This window comes from Gopherus evgoodei, chromosome 11 (assembly GCF_007399415.2).
Source record: "Gopherus evgoodei ecotype Sinaloan lineage chromosome 11, rGopEvg1_v1.p, whole genome shotgun sequence".
NCBI classification, from domain to species: Eukaryota; Metazoa; Chordata; order Testudines; family Testudinidae; genus Gopherus; species Gopherus evgoodei.
In genome coordinates, this window is record NC_044332.1 from 42,540,516 (window position 1) to 42,560,710 (window position 20,195).

The 20,195-nt window shown below is 41.1% G+C and overlaps 1 protein-coding gene across 2 annotated transcripts in view; it reads left to right on the top strand.

The window, feature by feature from the left end:
* LRP2 (LDL receptor related protein 2) overlaps window positions 1-20,195 on the top strand; it is a 186,145-nt gene that overhangs the window by 46,601 nt on the left and 119,349 nt on the right. For both annotated transcript variants that reach the window (XM_030580404.1, XM_030580405.1), the window contains exons 10-17: window positions 7,903-8,031; window positions 8,944-9,113; window positions 11,631-11,854; window positions 12,955-13,161; window positions 14,938-15,140; window positions 15,858-15,998; window positions 17,183-17,386; window positions 19,344-19,536. In XM_030580404.1, coding sequence (XP_030436264.1) covers window positions 7,903-8,031; window positions 8,944-9,113; window positions 11,631-11,854; window positions 12,955-13,161; window positions 14,938-15,140; window positions 15,858-15,998; window positions 17,183-17,386; window positions 19,344-19,536 — 1,471 coding nt within the window. The remainder of the gene's footprint in view (window positions 1-7,902; window positions 8,032-8,943; window positions 9,114-11,630; window positions 11,855-12,954; window positions 13,162-14,937; window positions 15,141-15,857; window positions 15,999-17,182; window positions 17,387-19,343; window positions 19,537-20,195) is intronic.

Here is a 20,195-nt window from a genome sequence, read left to right on the forward strand (position 1 = left end):
AGGAAAGACCATTTTTTTAATACTTGGAGAGGTTGTTTGTGTTTAGAAAGGCTGACTCTGCTATGGCAACTTTATGTTCAAATCTGATGAAACAGCCCTTTTACTGTTCTTGAGAGATTGATCCTGCATGCTGGGGTGTATGGCAATACACCTGGGAAATCAGAAGTTACTCAACATTCGATCTATAATTCAAAACTGACCTTATGTGAAAATGCAGATTGTTGTGGGTGAGGTAAAATGAGTATGGTACATTACTTTGCCACTCTGGAGGGCTGTATCTCCTATTATGCACACATCACATAGCCTTGCATAGAAACCAAAAAAAGTTTGTCATAATTTCAAGGTGTTGTTTGCCTAATATGCAAGTCATTGGGAAGAAGGGAATCACTGAAGTAGGTATCCAAGGAAGTAGATCCCCATGTAGCTGCTTGATTCTGCGTTAAAGCAAATGCATGTTCAGGGAACCCTCTTCTTTAACTCTGATTCAGAGCAAGTTGGAAAACCTACTCTCTGACCTAGTGTAAAGCCAGTCTCTCTTCTCTTAATCCCATTGATTGGCCTATAAAACAAACTCTCCACATTTGCTAGGAGATTGTGACAGGATGTCAGGTGATATTCATTGTGTGAGACACAGGATTGCACAGAAGAGATGGGCCACAGTCATTTTACTCAAAATCTAGCAAGGGATTAATGGCTCCTCTCTTCCTCCCACTGACTCTCGCGTAAAAAGGGAAGTCCCTTGCTCAACTCCTGATTCAATACGTAAAAAGTGGGGGCCAGCTGACATGTGAATCATTTCCTCTGGTTGGTATTGAGATAAGAAGTGAAGGGATTAGCTTATACCTGGGTTGGCTTATTAGCTGTAATGTTTGATAGGTTATTCTTTCACTTTTTAGTTTAAATTTAGTTTTACTGGTCGTATGCCTGAGGAATTTAGTGGGAAGTGGTTTTAATGAAAAGTATTAATTTCCCAAACTCATAATCTTTCATTTTTCCCTCTTCTCTGCGCCTGGTAGGGTTGCCAACCCTCCTGGTTTCACTGGGAGTCTCCTGGAACCAGGCTAGTGAAGCCAAACTGGGAGATTTTAGGCGCTAAAAGTCTGGTGGCGTACTGCGGCTAAGGCAGGCTCCTTGCCTGCCCTGGTCCCACGCTGCTCCCGAAAGCAGCCGGCATGTCCCTGGGAGGGGTAGGGGCAGGGGGTCTCCGCATGCCACCCCACCTAGGGACGTGCTGGCCACTTCTGGGAGCGGTGTGGGCCCGGGGCAGGCAGGACCATGCCGCCGACCGGGAGCCACCTGAGGTAAGGAGCTGCCCAGCTGGAGCCTGCACCCCTCATCCCCTCCTAACTCCCTACCCCAGCCCTGAGCCCTCTCCTGCACCCTAACTCCTTCCCAGAGCCTGCACCCCACATCCGATCCTGTACCCCAACCTCCTGTAGCCCTGAGCCCTTTTCTGCACCCAAACTCCCTTTCAGAGCCTGCACCTGTCACCCCCTCCCATGGCCCAATCCCTGCCCCAGCTCTGAGCTCCGTCCTGGAGCCTGTGCCCCCTCCCGCATCCCAACCTCCTGCCCCAGCCCTCAGCTTCCTTCAGCACCCACATTCCCTCCCAGAACTTGCACCCCGACCCCTCCTGCACCCAACCCCCTGCCCCAGCCCAGTGAAAGTGAGTGAGGGTGGGAGAGAATGAGCAACGGAAGGGAGGGGATAGAGTGAGTGGGCCGGGGCCTCAGAGAGGGGGTGGGGCAGGGGGCATGATAAGGATGTTTGGGTTTATGTGATTAGACAGTTGGCAACCCTGCCTCCTGGCTGCTGCTTCTTCACTGTGCTGTGGTGATTTACAGCATATGCCAAAGCCCTGGAACACCACAACTGAGAGCAACATCTATTAATTACCAAAAAATGCCGCTTCCCATTTTGTTTCAACAAATGCTTAAAATTGGAAACTCTAATAACAAGGCAGTTACCTCACCTTTCTCCCTGGGTTCACTTACCTTTCTGCCTTCCCCAGCTAGCAACAGAAAGTCATCCAATTTCAATTGTTCTTGCAGCTTTTGAAGTGGAGGAGTTTAAGATTTTAATGCCAAAGCCATGGTCAGATTAGTGCCAATAATCTGCTTGCTGCTCTTGTTGTAAATGACAACATAAATGGATGGGACCAAGTTGCTTATGCTGGGGTCAGAGACCAGGAGAGGTAAAGGGTTCTACGTTATTTTAAAAAGTCACAAAGAAAAACTCTTAGATGTTTCTCTATTCTAGAAATAAAAAAAAAAGATCAAGGGCAATTCTACAGGTGACCAAACAATTTTTTAGATCTTGTTATCAGGAAAATCTATTCTTGTTTTTAAAATTCCTTAGCTTTATCCCTCCTGCTTTGACATGAGGGTAAGACATTGGGTAGATCTCTGCCTGTGGCACTTCTTGTCATTTGTTATGTAGGTGGAACACTTTATTTTACTTGCACCAGGGGACTTGTGGATCTACTGCCCTTCCTTTTTGGTCCATCTCCACACTACCCAGCTCTCTCTCTTTCAGTTGCCAGGTCCTTTCCCTCTTTGTTAACAGATGAAGAAAATTTCCAATAGAAATTCTACAGCAACCTCCAGAGCAGAGCTGTGTGATATTAGTGAAGCTTTCTAAACATACTCACATTTTGTCAACATTGCAGTCAAAGCTTGTAAGCCTGGCACCATTGGTCCTGATGAACACTGAGAGGGAGACACTAGTTCTCCCTGATCATGAAAAACACGAGTGGGTTCAGGGAACCGTGGCCTTCCCACGGAGCTTTCTGAACTCTCTAGAATGCCAGCTTTCAATTAACATGAGGTTTCTAGCCCTTGAAGTTCTGAAGGGAGCCTTAAACTGCAACATACAGAGAAGGGTGAACTTAAGTTTATTTCAGTGGAACAACACTGGCTTGATATTCCTGGGCAGTGATTCTTTCTAGTTATGTAGACAGAATCCAAGTTAGCAGAACAAATATGAATTTCATGCTAGCATAAATAGAGAGTTCTCTGTGCAAGAGAGATCAGTCCTAAACCTTTCTGTGCTGCTTCCCAGAGTCCCTGTTCCAGTCCCTAGTTCTTGTGGTTCTCTCTGCTGCGCTTGCATAGGCTCCCAAATCCGTAAACAAGCCCATGCTCTGTTGGCTCCCTCATGAGTTCTGTTGAATCTCATTTCCTTAGCTCTGGCTTCTTGACAGAAAAAGTGTCATAGTAGTCAGGCACTGGACATTGTTTTAACAAGTAACTTCCTTTTCCCCAGTTCCCAGCTAAGTGGTAGATGGGAGGAAAAGGCAGTGAAATGGAGGAAGCAGGTGCAATGGAGTGCAGGAGTGGCAAGTTGTATGGGCCCATGGTGCCCGTGCCCCACCAATATAAGAGCACAGGGTCCCAGCTCCACCAAAATTCAGAGCTGGGTCTCTCCCCCGGCCCCGGCTGCTGCCCCTGTGCGCCTCCCCTGTCCCATCCCCCTAGTCCCCACCTGCTGCCATTGGGCAATTTAAAAGGGCCTGGGGCCCCTGCGACCACCACCGGCAGCATAACAGGGCTAAGGTGGCTTTCTGCCCACCTGCTGTGCTTCCAGAAGCAGCCGGGATGTCCCTGCGGTCCTGCGGGGAGGGGGGTAGGGGGGGGACTATGTCTCTGCATACTGCTTCCGCCCCGAGTGCCAACTCTGCCAACTGTGGCCAATGGGAGCTGCGGGGACAATGTCTGCGGGCAGCGGCGCATGGAGACCCCTCCAGCCCCACATCTAGGAGCTGATGCTAGAGTGGAGTGCGGGTTGCTTTCGGGAACTGCCCGAGGTAAGTGCTGCAACCCTCACCCTCTCCCACTCTCCCACACCCCAACTCCCTGCCCCAGGCCAGACCCCGCACCCAAACTCCCTCCCAGAGCCCAACCCCTCCCCCCACCTGCACCCAAACTCCCTCCCAGAGCCTGCCCCCTACACCCCCTCCTACACTCCAACCCTTGGCCCAGCCCGCTCCCAAACTCCCTCCCAGAACCCGCCCCCTGCACCCCCTCCTGCACTCCAGTCCCCTGCCCCAGTCCAGACCCCACACCCCAACTTCCTCACAGAGCCTGACCCCTCCCCTCTTCTGCACCGAAACCGCCTCCCAGAGCCTTAGGCAGGTGGTGGTGGTGTTGGTGGTGGTGGGGACTCGGACCCGTTCTGGGCACCACCAAAAATTATACAAACCTGCTGCCCTTGATGGAGTGGGGATAGAAAGGAGGAGGCTGCTTGGGTTGGGGAACAAATATCCCCATATTGTTGTCCTATACTTCTTTTTATACCAACTTGAAATTCAGATGTAATAATAATAATTTCTAATAATAATGTACATAAGAACGGCCGTACTGGGTCAGACCAAAGGTCCATCTAGCCCAGTATCCTGTCTATTGACAGTGGCCAATGCCAGGTGCCCCAGAGGGAGTGAACCTAACAGGCAATGATCAAGTGATCTCTCTCCTGCCATCCATCTCCATCCTCTGACGAACAGAGGCTAGGGATACCATTCTTTACCCATCCTGGTTAATAGCCATTCATGGACTTAACCACCATGAATTTATCCAGTTCTCTTTTAAACGCTGTTATAGTTCTAGCCTTCACAACCTTCTCAGGTAAGGAGTTCCACAAGTTGACTGTGCGCTGCGTGAAGAACTTCCTTTTATTTGTTTTAAACCTGCTGCCTATTAATTTCATTTGGTGACCCCTAGTTCTTGTGTTTTGGGAATAAGTAAATCACTTTTCCTTATCCACTTTCTCCACATCACTCATGACTTTATATATCTCTATTATATCCCCCCTTAGTCTCCTCTTTTCCAAGCTGAAGAGGCCTAGCCTCTTTAATCTTTCCTCATATGGGACCTTCTCCAAACCCCTAATCATTTTAGTTGCGGGGGGTACCATGGATTTATATAAGGACAATAAGATATTCTCTGTCTTATTCTCTATCCCCTTTTTAATGATTCCTAACATCCTGTTTGCTTTTTTGTCCCCCTCTGCACACTGCGTGGACATCTTCAGAGAACTATCCATGATGACTCCAAGATTTTTTTCCTGACTCATTGTAGCTAAATTAGCCCCCATCATACTGTATGTATAGTTGGGGTTATTTTTTCCAATGTGCATTACTTTACATTTATCCACATGAAATTTCATTTGCCATTTTGTTGCCCAATCACTTAGTTTTGTGAGATCTTTTTGAAGTTCTTCACAATCTGCTTTGGTCTTAACTATCTTGAGTAGTTTAGTATCATCTGCAAACTTTGCCACCTCACTATTTACCCCTTTCTCCAGATCATTTATGAATAAGTTGAATAGGATTGGTCCTAAGACTGACCCTTGGGGAACACCACTAGTTACCCCTCTCCATTCTGAGAATTTACCATTACTTCCTACCCTTTGTTCCCTGTCTTTTAACCAGTTCTCAGTCCATGAAAGGACCTTCCCTTTTATACCATGACAGCTTAATTTACATAAGAGCCTTTGGTGAGGGACCTTGTCAAAGGCTTTCTGGAAATCTAAGTACACTATGTCCACTGAATCCCCCTTGTCCACATGTTTGTTGACCCCTTCAAAGAACTCTAATAGATTAGTAAGACATGATTTCCCTTTACAGAAACTATGTTGACTATTGCTCAACAGTTTATGTTTTTCTATGTGTCTGACAATTTTATTCTTAACTATTGTTTTGACTAATATGCCTGGTACCGACATTAGACTTACCAGTCAGTAATTGCCGGGGTCACCTCTAGAACCCTTTTTAAATATTGGCATTACATTAGCTAACTTCCAGTTATTGGGTTCTGAAGCCGATTTAAAGGGCAGGTTACAAACCTTAGTTAATAGTTCCACAACTTCACATTTGAGTTCTTTCAGAACTCTTGGGTGCATGCCATCTGGTCCTGGTGACTTGTTAATGTTGAGTTTATCAATTAATTCCAAAACCTCCTCTAGTGACACTTCAATCTGTGACAGTTCCTCAGATTTGTCACCTACAAAAGCCAGCTTATGTTTGGGAATCTCCTTAACATCCTCAGCCGTGAAGACTGAAGCAAAGAAATCATTTGCCTCTCCGCATATGTGTTTCTCCCCATTCAGACACATGGCTATTGCATGTAAAACAAATACAATATGGAACCATGTAATGATGATTAAATCCTGGAAAATAGTTTGTTAGATAAGGCTTAACTCATCAACATTGAAGAACATGGAGCTTCTCCGATGGAAAGTCTTATAGAAGTTCCAAGTATTATTATTAAATATATTGAAAATTGAGTTTAGCTGTTTCTTTTATTATAGCTGATTGTAGCAATAGGCTTGTAGATTCACACTCCTGTGTATTCATTACTCGGTTTTTCTTTTGCACTAAATAAATGGTAATATGAATAAATATATTCCTCTTAGAATTCTTATAAATAAATATTCATGTATCCACACATGCAACACCTACTCATGAACTGCTGATGCTGCTCAGGTTTTTTCTCTCATTTATCTTCATACCAATCTAAACAATGAAAATGTTTCTGATAATTAAAAGTATTTACGTGGATGCATTTTATTTATGCACAAGTCATCAAAAGCAGTTTTGTCTAAATTATATTAGAGTTGCTTACTTCCAAAAATTCTGCAGTGTACGGTGTATCCTGTATCAATTTCTCCCATCTGAGTTGGATGGTGTATCTTCTTGATTGGTATCAGACACTGAGAAAACCTCACAGGGCTTGAGCCTGAAAGATGAGGGACACCTGGAGAGGTGCTGAGTGCCCGTAACTCCTTTGGATGTCATCACCTTGCAGAATTGGCCGGTAGAAAGAATGAGACATATGTGACATGAGTTAGGGAATTCATCATTAAAGTTCTGTGCTTTCATTTCAGTTGCATAAAGTAATTTCTAGAGATCCCATTGCTTATCTCCTGGGGTGTTGGACTGTGGCGTGCAGCAAGTATAATGAAGATGAATAGACAAGGTGTATTGATTTCATTAAATGGTTTCATCCAGTACAGGATTACTCAATTCCACATTGAAAAGAATTACTCACATGTTGACTTATATTGCTTTTTATAGTGTACTACTAACAGTGAAGTTATATATATGAAAATAGTATAGGCTTTCGTAGGGTCAGCTCTTCAGCTACCATAAGCTGAGAGAGCTCCACTGGAGTCAGTTACACCAGTTGAAGATCTGGCCCATGGTTTTTGCCTGGGATTATAGAGCAGATCTATATTGTCTAACTAGCTCTAAATACAGGGACCTGCAGGCCATTCACATGTAATATGAGTTTTGAGCTATTCATCTCATCTGAACAGTAGTTTAGTTCTGTTGTCTCTGCTAAGTCTAATGGAATTACTGTGTTAGAAAGCAGCACTTCTAAGAAGGTGGCAGTTGATATGTTATGCATGCTAACTAGCTAACGTGATGTTCCTTGTGGTTGTACTGATACTAGGGGCTGTACTTTTGGGAGTATTGTGCCCTTGGGTACCCCATGTATAGTCTCAAATAAGAGAGAGATTTCTGAGTCCAGCAGGGTGGGTATCTACTGAAGGTATCTCACATTCATTCCATCATTTGCTTTCCATTGTTCTTGGTCACTCTTGGAAGGTAGACACTGAAATCCCTTTTCTACCAATTATTTTTTCCTCCATTGCTTGCACAAACAAGTTTGTTATTATCAGGCAGCCCATGAAGCTTAGGCAGCCGCACTGATCTTTTTCTTTAGAGGAAAAGAAAATAGAAGCATTTGTTATCAAAAGGGAAATCTACTTACCAATAGTGACAGGGACTTTGCAAACAAATATAAGGAAAAAAGAGAGGACAGTCTTCTCAGGCCTGCCAAGTATGACAGTGTCCTCTTTACTCGAAGCTTTGTTCATATGCGTGCCTTCTCCCTCTAACAGATTTTGATGATTGTAAGATGTGGGGTGTGTGTGACCAGCTGTGTGAAGACCGTATTGGCCATCACCAGTGTCACTGTGTGGAAGGTTATTTCTTGGAGCATCACCGCCACTGTAGAGCCAACACTTCATGTAAGTAAATGGCACCAAGTGTGGTTCTTGTTGTAATTTTATTTGTAAAGCAAATATTATCTTGTAATTTTCTGTGTAGTGGAAAAAAAAGTAGTGAAATATGCTTGAGTACAGCAGGCACATGTAAAATGTTCCAGTGGCATGAAAGAGTCTGCTGGTTCCAGAGATATTCCCTATCTTTCAAATGCAATATTCAATTAGAAACAGGATTTTCAGATTGGTGGATCATTTTTAGGCTGCTTGCTCCATTTACTTTAATGGCAGCTTTGTCTGAGTGAAGTAAGCAGGATTTGGGTCTTAAATATCTTCACCTGAAGTAGATCCACTTGCCCTCTCCATGGATATATATTTTTCAAGGCAAACTTTCCTTCAAAGCCTTCTTATTGGAGAGTCTCTGCTGCTATGAAATGCTCTAATGGGATGTGAGAATGAAAAATACATATGGAAAGTGGCAGTAAATAAAAATTCACAGAAGATAGGCTGCGTGGCAAACTCAAAGAATATCCATCTCTCATGTGGGAAAAAGGCCTTTTGAGAGAAGGTGGAGGGTGGCGAGAGAGAGAGAGAACCTTCTTCAGGATGTGGATATGCACACTTTTGGTAACATTTTCACACAGAACTGTTTTTACTGCACATTCCTTAGTGGCTTCCTCCAAAACTCTAAACCAGGCTGTAGACCAGGTTGCCACGCAGTGCTTAAAGGGCCAGATTTTCACAGGTGGCTGCAATGTGTGCAATCCACAATAACAAAATCACATTTGCATCCACCAGCAGGTTTTATATGCTCAATATTGATAAGTGTCAGTTTATACCTGTGTATTCTATTTGTAGTTTGCAAACCTATTAAAGCCTGTTTGCAGAATAACTGATCTATATATTGTGCTGGTAGTCACACCTTACCCTCACTTTCAGCTGGTGTTGCATCAATTATTTTCTCCAATGGTCGTGATTTGCTGATTGGAGATGTCCATGGAAGGAGTTTTCGTACTTTGGTGCAATCCCAGAATCGTGGCGTTGCGGTCGGAGTGGACTTTCATTTTTACCTACGTAGAATCTTTTGGACAGACACAGTGCAAGATAAGGTAGGTAGAAATTTCAAGAAAAAATATGATTTTTTGGAAGTAAAAAGACCCAGGAGCAGAATGTGTTGATAGCTTTTCATTTTTGTGAGCAGATGCAGGCTATGTCTTTGTTTTCTAACAAAAAAGGCCCTTGAGAAGTTTTACATTAATCACCACATATTCCAAGCTATACTGTTACATCTGATATGTTAAACAAAGCATGCTATTATATGGTGCTATCTTGAGCAACTTTTAATTTCATTAGAAATGGAGTCCAAAAGCCTAATTAAGAGAAATAGTAGACATTCTTTCAAAACTGGACAAATTTTTCTTAGTAATTTTTTGAAACCTGATCATTTAAAATGTAAAACTGCTGTGTTTTCCAAGATGATAAAAATCAGATTTCTGCCATATACTCCAAATGGAATTGTAATTGAGCTTTGAGTAACAAATATTGACAATATTTTGTGTAATGAGCCAATATTTTGTTACACTACTTTTTTTGAAAAGAGGAAATATGTTCAGTTTCAATCAGAGTAAAACAGTAATTTTCAGAAGTTGGTTTGGGGTATATGTTAAAGCACGTAGGCTCATATTTTTCCCATTGTCTCTTTTCTCCTCCCCGAAACTCATCAAAAAGAATAAAAGTTTCAGTTCAGTTGCATAAATCCAAAACTTTTATAAGAACTTTGTAGGGCAAGTAAACCAACCCTGGAAATAAGCTGGTAACTCTGTGTCTGGAAGAATCTGTATATTTCTGAGTATAGTAACATGTCACTAATGTTAGCTGTCATATTACCTACACACCCCATTCCTCCAAGCTCTAGACTACCAAAAAAAGAGCCTAATTTCAATAATAAAAGTTTTTATAAGACACTTACTTATTGCCCTTGCTGGATGGGGAGTAGGGGATGGGAAGATCTTCCCGGTTCACCTATGAACCTCCCTGCTGACCCCAATGTGTGGAGGGTTAGCATAGAGCAAGGTTCCTGTCAGTGAGCTGGTGTTTACCACATGTGTAAATTTACCACATGTGTAAATTTTCCAAGCCTTCCACTGCAGAGCCACACTGCCAAGGGCCCTGCATGGCCATGGAGAAAGGGCAGGATTTTCCCCATAGTTGCACAATTCTTGTACAATTCTTGCATTTTCCCCACAGAATATTTCCATTTATTATGCTTAAGCCAGTTGCAGAAGCATAGCTTAAGGTTGAGGCCAGAGTTTTACCTGTAAACTGTTTTTGCCTGCAATTATACTGTTGTTTTTCCTTTTACTGTAAAAGGTACCACACTTCAGTGAATGGACATTTCCATCAAAAGCTTTTTGTGGCAGAGACTGTCTATTTATCTATGTTTGTGTAACACATAACACAATAGAGCTCCAATCCTGTTTGCAACTTCTAGGAGTAACAACAACAACAATAATAAATAAGGCATTCTCATACATGTGGAATGCATTGTAATTAATATTTATTATAACAGAAATTACATAAATGTTAGAAAAACAAAGACTGTTAAACACTCTGTTAACAATTAAGCTAAGGTACAGACTAATCAAGAACATTATGAGTTATGCACCTGTGGCGTTCCTCATCTTACCTAGTTTGCATTTGGCCTAAAATCCACAAGATCCTCTGTCACTGGGTTTAGAACAATGGAGTAGGTGCTTAAACAGTTCATATGTTCAACAGTTTGTGGACCCAACAGAGTGGATTTAAAATTGTGACCTTTATAGTTCAAAGCTTTCTGGATTGCATTAATTTGTGGTGCATCTTAACATTGTTTTAATGTAGGCTGCCTGCCTCAGAAAAAGACTTTTTTTAGTATGAATTTGATTAGTAGTAAAAAGACTAAAAGACTCACTCATTGTTTGCTTCATCGGACTGTAGCTGTGAGCTCACATGTAAATTAAAACGGCATGTCTCCTTGAGCCTTCTATTCTAAGAGCTAGAGGCTAAAGTAAGGGGCAGCAAAGGGAGTGCAGCTCACCCTCTGCTAAAATAGGAGAGCTTTCGGTCCTCTTCTTCACTTGGGTGAACAAGGCTTCCCTGCAGCTCTCCCTGATTGCTTGCTGGTGCAATAAGAGATCCTTCTCCTGGTTGTTTACTTAACCTCTGATTAGAGCTTTGCTAAAAGACTCTCTGTTGGTTAAACTGTTGAAAACTCATGCTTTCGCTGAGGTCCAGAAAAGCCAGGCAGTTGTTGTTTTTTACTCCAGGACTTTTGCCATTTTTACTGTGGTGGAAGACATTTTTAGTCGGGTAAGTTGTCCAGTCTGCAGGAATGAACATGGATCAAACTCTCTGTTTCTGCATTTGGATCCAAAATTTCACAAAAATCTTCCTTATTTCTTTTCGCAAAAGCCTGGGGAGCAGCTTTAAAGGATTTACATGGGTGTAACTATGGACAGAATTTGGTCCCATATCTGTAAGGTCATGTGATTACCTCAGTCATGACAACTACTGCGTGAGTAATTTAGATGACTAATAGAACATCATGGTAGTTAATAGTTTGTTAGTAATATGTATTTTATTTTCAGGTGTTTTCTGTTGGTATTGATGGTTCCGATATCCATGAAGTTTTAAATGTTTCAGTTGACACACCTGAAAATCTCGCAGTAGACTGGGTTAACAATAAACTGTATGTCGTTGAGACCAGTGTGAACAGAATAGATATGGTAAACTTCGATGGAACTAACCGTGTAACTCTTATTGCTGAAAATCTGGGAAATCCTAGAGGAATAGCACTCGACCCAACTGTTGGGTAAGTGATACAGGTGAGGTAATGAGAAAAGATGGTTGAAATCCCTGTATTTATATATAAAGGAACAGTAACTACGAAATAGTCAATAATTGTCTTTTGAAATAAAACATAAAAGGGAGTCCATGACAATTTGTGTTCTACTAGCTGATATCTCGTTTCACAAGAATTATGGGTATTATACCCAGCACCCCAACTAAATTCCAGTTTAAACATCATGCTCAGTTTGAAAAGTTACTTAACACTCTATCTTTCACATCCCTATGTAGGATGGCTCCTACATTTGCCCCTGAGAGGTGTCTGCATTTCATTGTGGGTGAACTTATTTCTGCACATGATGTATTGTACAGTGTCATGTTATCTGTGAGGAATTAATTGATAAATAATATTACCTATTGAATGGTAATTTACACAGATACAGACTAAGACCCCAGCTATACCATGCTATAGAACTGTCTGTTACGGCAGCACCATGGCGTGCTTTTACCATCATTGTTTGGAGCCTGAGTATTATGGCAAGATTTTAGCCTTCAATGTGCACGTGCAGCTACCATTGAAACCAGTGAGAATTGTGATGTGCATCCAGGGGGTAGAATTTTTCCTTAAATGTTTTTGTTGTGGCTGCTAGCCTTTTGCAGCTTGTGATGCAGTAGTGGGTGAACCCTGTACTGTTTTTGTTTGTCCCTGCCCCATATACTTCAGCAGTATTAAGAGGCATGAACAATTTTGATTGTCTTCTGGGACAGAGAGATGAGTTTTATGCACTTTATAATGATGCACTTCAAGGCCCACCTGGTTGATCCTGGCTTTTTCCTGGTGGTCTGTTTGGTTCCTCTGTCCATTGCTGGGCACATTAGAAGTTCCATAAACCTTTGGGTGAAATCACAGTTCTTGCTGAACTCTATCTGTAGAGAAAACTGTAGTCCAGATCCTCAATTGGTGTTAACTGGCATATTTTCATTGTGCACCAATTGATACCATAGCTCCAGCTCTAAAAATGTGCTGTGTTAAATGATGAAACAATTTGAAAATTCCACATAAAATGTAACTTTTATATAAAATCTCAAGGAAATGTGGGACCTTAATTGTTTTTTCTTTTATAGTTATTTATTTTTCTCAGACTGGGATAATCTTTCTGGAGATCCTAAAGTGGAAAGAGCCTTCATGGATGGCACAAATCGACAAGATTTGATAAAAACAAAATTAGGTTGGCCTGCTGGAATAACTCTGGATATTATATCAAAGAGACTTTACTGGGTGGACAGCCGCTTTGATTACATTGAGACTGTAACTTATGATGGACTTCAAAGGTAGAAGAGAATTTTGTTTCTTATATTTTACGGGCTAGTTGTACTATATCTGGTTCAAGATCTGTCTATCCAAATGAGATTCACAACATCTAAACTACAACACAACTTGAATGTGATATAGGACACCTTAATTTGTGAGAAGTGTCACTTGTTAAATGTTAAATTCCTCCACTGTGCCTCATGTTTTATGCCTATGTCCTATTTTCCCCTTGATTATATTTTTGCACTTCCTTCTTCATTCACATTGTTTCTTATTGCCCACTCCCATGATACATGTCTTTTGATGGCATGCATTTTTATATCTTTGAACACTTTACATTTCCTTTCTCTGTCTTTTCCTTGTGCTAGTTTGTTACATTCATTGTAAACTCGAGTTTCCTAAACCCCACACACCACAATGGAAATAAAACATTCTGATTTCTTCTCTTTTTGATTGCACTTCAAACCTAATCACAGATCTGTACTAACAGCTATTAAAAAGCCATCCTTTACCACCATTTACCACACAGTGATGTCTGAGACACTGCAGTCACTCCTGATATAAATAGGGAGTAACCACAGTATCTCAGCTACCACAGAAATTGTTGACTTTTAACGGTGACCACTGAATTTATTGTCTATTATTTATTATTTAGAAGCTCCCTCACCTCTAAATTGCTAATTATGGCCTCTGTGTTTCTCAGACATGAAGCAAAAATTGTTCCCTTTCTAGTTCCTGTTAACATCTTGTCCAAGAAAACAGTTGTCTGTCAAGTCAACAATTTTATTACTCAGGTTATTGCTTCATTTGCAAGAGAGTGTTTCTTCACATAAAAGCAATGCTGGTATCTTTGTTTTTCTCCTTATATCTGCTCTTTTCAAGGCCATGTTAATGGTTTAGTAAGGCAGGAATGCAAGTGGTTAGAACAATCTGTATTTTTCTAAGATAAAAACTTATCACTTGTTGCAACATTGAGTATCTTACATTAATGTACAAATTATGCATTTTTGAAGTGAGTCAATGGTATAGTTTGAAAGTACTTTTAAAATAGCATTTAATGTCCTCCTGAGTAACACACCGGAAAACCACAGCACACGTCTCCTCACAACTGGAGGCCCCTGGAGGTATAAAATTTGAACTACATAAAGGAAAAGAACCTTCAGTCATAAATCCAGGTTAATGTTAATATATTTAATAGTAAAGTGTTATTTAGTGAAGTAAACACTTTTGCATTATCCCTGTAATTGATCTAGCATACATTATTGCAGCGTTTGTGTGGAATGCACATATTTTATGATGGTTTTGGGTCTTTTCATGTGTCCACATTTAACTAGTGCAGGCCTCTCTGATTTGGCCTTCTGTAACCTTCTCCAAATTTTCTTCTTGACTTGTTATTTTATTCAGTATGTCCTGGCATTTTATCTTTTCACCACCCCAGGCCTCTTCTGTCTCCTTCCCAAGTGTCCCATGCTTGCCTGATCTCTGCTCTGTGGAGACTGGCTGCTTTCTGCTTCTCTCATCTCATTAGTAATTTTGAGTTGCCTTCTGCATTATTCACTTTCTGCCTACTCTGATTTCCTCTGAGACACTACTCTGCATATATTGTATCAGCTTCACTTCTTTGACCACTGTTTGTCTCTCTCATATAGTATTGGAAGCTTATTTGTATATAAAAGCAGAAGCTAATTAATGATTTAGTAGAGTTCAATTTTTTGTTGTTGTTTTTGATTAAAATGAAGTGGAATTATCTTTCTGACAATATTCTACATGTAACCTTAAATATGTCTTTGTAACAGGAGGACAATAGCTCATGGAGGGTCACTGGTTCCTCATCCCTATGGAATAAGCCTTTTTGAACATAATGTTTATTTTACTGATTGGACAAGGATGGCAGTGATAAAGGCTAATAAGTTTGCTGACTCTAACCCTCAAGTTATCTACCAGTCTTCACTGAGGCCATATGGAGTGACAGTTTACCATGCTCTCAGGCAGCCATATGGTAAGCCAACTGATTGTCAAGAGAGGTGTTGGAATCGTTCTCCTGCTTGATCCAACTGCCATTAAAGTCAATGGAAGTATATATCCACTGACTTTAATGGCAGTTGGATCAGGCCCTTTGTGACAAGTGAATATTGTATGTGAGACATAACTATGTACTGAGTGTAGGGCTATATCTGGACTACCACTTATGTCCGTATAAGTTACGTCACTCAGGGGTGTGAATAAGCCACCCTCAAGTGATGTAAGTTACACCGATCTAAGCGCCAGTGTGGACAGCGCTATGTCAGAATCAGAGCTTCTATGCTCTCGCTGTGGGTGGATTAATTAAGTTGATATGAGAGCTCTCTTCTGTCATCTTAGAGTGGCTAGACTAGAGAGCTTACAGCGGTGCAGCTGCGCCTCTGCAAGCTCTCTAGTGTAGCCATAGACTGAATACAGAAAGTTATAGACCAAAGTGTTTACTTTTTGGAAGGTGCTGAGCAATCTGAATGCCAGTTAACTTTAGCGATAGTTGATGATCAGTACCTCCTGGGAATTACTCAGCATCTTACAGGGCCCTCTGTGTCATATTTTCCTATTGAAGTTTTGCCCTCATTAGGCAATACCTCCAAATGATTTGCCGTAAATACTGAAAAAATGTCTGAAAATATAAAAGTTGATGATGTATGGAAAGTTTATAGCATGAAGATTTAATCCCATCCACATTATTTTCCAGTAAGAAATCCTTGTGGAAGTAATAATGGGGGTTGCGAACAAATCTGTGTTCTCAGTCACAAAACAGATAATGATGGGCTGGGCTACCGCTGCAAATGCACCCTGGGCTTTGATCTACACATGGATGGGCGACATTGCATTGGTAAGAAAGTGTATTAGTGGTTGTTGCAAGTAGCACTGCTATGGATGAAATTATGTCTGTAAATGGCCAGTGCACTAATGACTTCAAAACATGTGAACTCCATAGCTGTGTACTGGCTACAAAAAAATAATAGTTGAGAGAGATACAATAACTGAGAAGAAGAAAGTAGATAAAAAAGAACGGAGCCCCAGGAACTGAACTCTTTGGGAGTTTATAGGGGAGGAGACTGGGCAGACAGGAGGGGTCCCCATAGAAAAATAGTAAGGGAACATTGAGGGGACTCTAGTCCAGTTTTGTCTAGAAAATTGTGTAAATAGGTATTCAGAATCAGAGGGTAGCCATGTTAGTCTGGATCTGTAAAAAGCAACAAAGAGTCCTGTGGCACCTTATAGACTAACAAATGTATTGGAGCATGAGCTTTCGTGGGTGAATACTCACTTCGTCAGATGCATGAAAAGGTATTCAGAGTATCCTTTCCCTGTTTTTCATTACCAATGTGGGGTTAGATATGCGAAGTTGTTCAGCACTTTTTCCTATGACCTTTGTTGACAGCTGTAAAATTTAAACGTAACAATTTCCAGTGTTGCTCCTGTCTTTTCATGGTGACTTAGGAGCATGGTCACTTAGGACTTGTGTTGCTACAAGTGTCAGAAAAGAGCTGATGTGGTCAGCTCAGATATAGTCTGGTGACAGAGGTGGCCCCATACAGCCTATCAATTCTCTTTGCACAAATGGTCACCATGGAAATGAATGAGAGAGCCACGATGCCTGCTTTTCTTGGGGTAATGTTTTCTGTAAAGAGATGTAGAATCCTTAGCAACTATGCAAGTGGAAGAAGTGGAAGACTCTGCTGCATCACTATATGTTTCAGAGATTCTATTTTTTTTCTTTCTTCCATTTTACTTTTTCAGCCTCTATTTGCTTAAATTCCATTTCTGCTCTTTCCTTTTCCCCCTTCTTGAAACTCTAATTTTTTTTCTCATTCTCTTCTTCTCTCTCGTCTTCTATACATCTCTCTTCCCCCCCAATCCTTCTGTTTTATGTGTTTAAATTTTATTGCCAAAACAAACATTGCAAAATAAAACTAAAAAGTTCCTTACCTACATTTAATTAATTTTGAATCATCTGAGCCTGAGGAAGCCCTTTAAGTCACTAAAATCTATACGTGTTCTTTTCTTTTATAGCTGTGCAGCAGTTTTTGCTCTTTTCATCACAACTGGCAGTGCGTGGGATCCCATTCAATATCTCCACCCAGGAAGATGTGATTATCCCAGTGACTGGGAGCCCTTCATACTTCGTTGGAATTGACTTCTGTGCCCAGGATGACACCATTTTTTTTTCAGATACAACTAGAGATATAATTTATAAACAAAAAACGAATGGGTCAGGTGAGATGCAAACTGTTGGTTTGGTTTCTTTATGCATCTTCATATGAAAAAGCTAGGTATTTGCCTTGGCAGGAAATTTTGTAACCTCTTGCAAATTTTAGCCATTTCACAAATGTACTCAAGCCCCAGTTTTACATTCTTTGTACACCCAAACTGCAGTGGGTATGGAATCAGGCCACCCAAAACTGACGTTTTGCAGTAGCAAAAAACAGTCTATATATGCCCTCTTGGTGCAAATGGTACATCTTTGTGCCATTGCTGCCCGCTGTGTATCCAAGCTGGATTCACCACTGGCCATATACAGGTGACATCTCCATTGCTGCTTTTCCTGTAGGAAAAGACAGCTTTAAATTACACAGGTGTCATCTCAAGTCCTCCATAGCCAAACCCAACCCTCTACATTAGGACTGTGCTGGTTGTCTGCAGGCCACTGTTGTTTGCATAGGATATTATGATTAGCTTGTACCACTGCAGCCCAGCTCTGGAAGGACATTATACTGCTGGAGGCCCTCAAGTAGGGTTTGCACTATCTTTTCCCAAGGCAGAGGGTGCAGTGATCCTGCTCCATTACATACTAGTATTCATAGACGAAGATATGTAAATAATCTTTCATTTTTAGAAAATGCCAGCTAATTGAAACAATGACAGTAAAATATCAAAAATACAAAAAGGAGTATTCTAGAGAAATAGAGATGAATATCAATCCCAGTTTCAGACTGAGAAAGTACGATCACAAATATTTGTACTAATCTTATATGGGACTACTGTAAATACCACTCTGAAAACATTCAAAAAGATAAGAAGGCGGCAAGGATCCTTCCAATTCCTTTAAAGGATCTGTAAGGACTGATGCTTGCATTTTGTGTTAATTTTCCCTGTTTAAGGGCACACTACTGCAGTCCACACTCAGGCAAAACTCCCACTCAAGTCATTGTTGGATTCTGTTTTCCCTCATGTCTTTCCATTATAGGTGTATATGCTGGCTAGCATAATGGTGGCTCAGTCCCTGATTGGGAGCTCTAGAGGTGGTACTGAAATGTAAATATTGAATAATAATAATCTTAATGTGATTGTGTTATCCATAAACAGACACTCTGCTGGTCTTTGGCCAACTTGGCAACCTAGTCACTAAGAATTATTCCTGCTGTGTTCACTTAGGAGTGAAATATTTGTGCCCCCTCCTCCCACTCTCTCAACTAGTGCCAGTTCATCAATTCTGCTATATCTTTACATTGTGAAAATTGGGTGTTTCTTATTTTTATCTCCTTCTGTGAGACAAGACTCTGGCCTGATTGTTTGAGATAGTGCAGTATAGCAAGAGACCACACTAGTTGTGTGATGATTAATAAGAATCTTATTTGTGGTATTATTAGGAGTGTTCCTGACTGAAGTACAGATTAAGGACCAGTTTCGGCCCTTCCATACACATGTACACCTCTCATTGAGTTCAGTAAGGGCTACATGCACATATGGGAGGGGAGAATTTGGCCTTACTGGACTTGACTCACTCCTCTGTCAAACTGGTGAAAAATTCCCCGAGTGCTCATCACCCGGCTCCATCAGGGTGCCTGAAGTTGGCCAGTGCTGCCCAGACAGTGGGTAGCTCTGGCTGGGGAGGGAGGAAGCATGGCTAGGGTGCCTAAAGGATGTGCTGATTCAGTGTGTCCCTTAATGACCTCCCTTTGTAGGACTCCTGTGAAACCCTGTTTGCAAATTATAGCTGCCTTTTTCTGGCCAAACCTTAATTTTCCCTTTTCCAGGATGAATCTCTCTGAGTGTAGCAAGCCCTCTCTGACACGGGGTGCAATCCAGCTGCTATATCATTGGTTGGTAACTCATAGATAATCAAAATTATCCAAAAGCAGGATCGCTCTGCTCTGTGAACAAAATTGTGCTTTCCTGTGATTGTATCACATACAAAGGATTTAATTTATACTGTATCTATTGCAAATTCTAGGCAGAGAAATTCTGACAGCCAATAGGGTGGAAGGCATTGAAGATTTGGCCTTTGATTGGATCTCAAAGAACATGTACTGGACAGATCCTCGATATAGGAGCATTAGTGTAATGAGGTTGACGGATAAATCTAGACGAACTATTGTCCAGAATTTAAATAACCCTCGATCAATAGTGGTTCATCCTGTTATTGGGTAAGTCTGATTTTGTTTTTATTTTAAAAGCTGCAAATAATTGTAAGTTTTAGCAGCACCAGCACAGGTTAAATTTACGTTTCAGAATTTCTGGTTTTGGACTTCATCTACTTTCCAAAATATTATCTCTCCCACCAGCTTCTTTCTTCTGCATTTTTCTTATCCTGGCCCAGATTACAGCATCCCAAGCAAAGTGCAAGATGATATTCATTGAACATGAAAGCAATATTCAACAGAATTATCTTTAAAGGCACAGATTTTTTTATTTTGCTTTTGTTGTTGATGTAAAGCCAAGAGAAGCTTGTTAGTTTTATATCATTTGGATTAGAAAATTGCTCTCCACCTCCACAGTCTAGAGATAAAGTTATATATGTATTATTTTTAACACAGAATAGTTCTGAGAAGTATAATTTGGATCCTTTTATGACCTTCAATTTCTGTATTTGAATAATTCTATTTGAAACTTGTAAGATGCTGCTGTTTGTCTTTGACATATACTCTAAACAATAAGATTCTGCGTTGTGTAATACAATGAAAAGAAGAGTCTGTGTATCTTTTGATGGAAATGCCTAACCTTAATTGCAACTCTCCATGCAACTGCAGCTATGTTAAAGTGTCACTTTCACTGCATACTTTAGGTTCCTATCCCTGGTATAGAG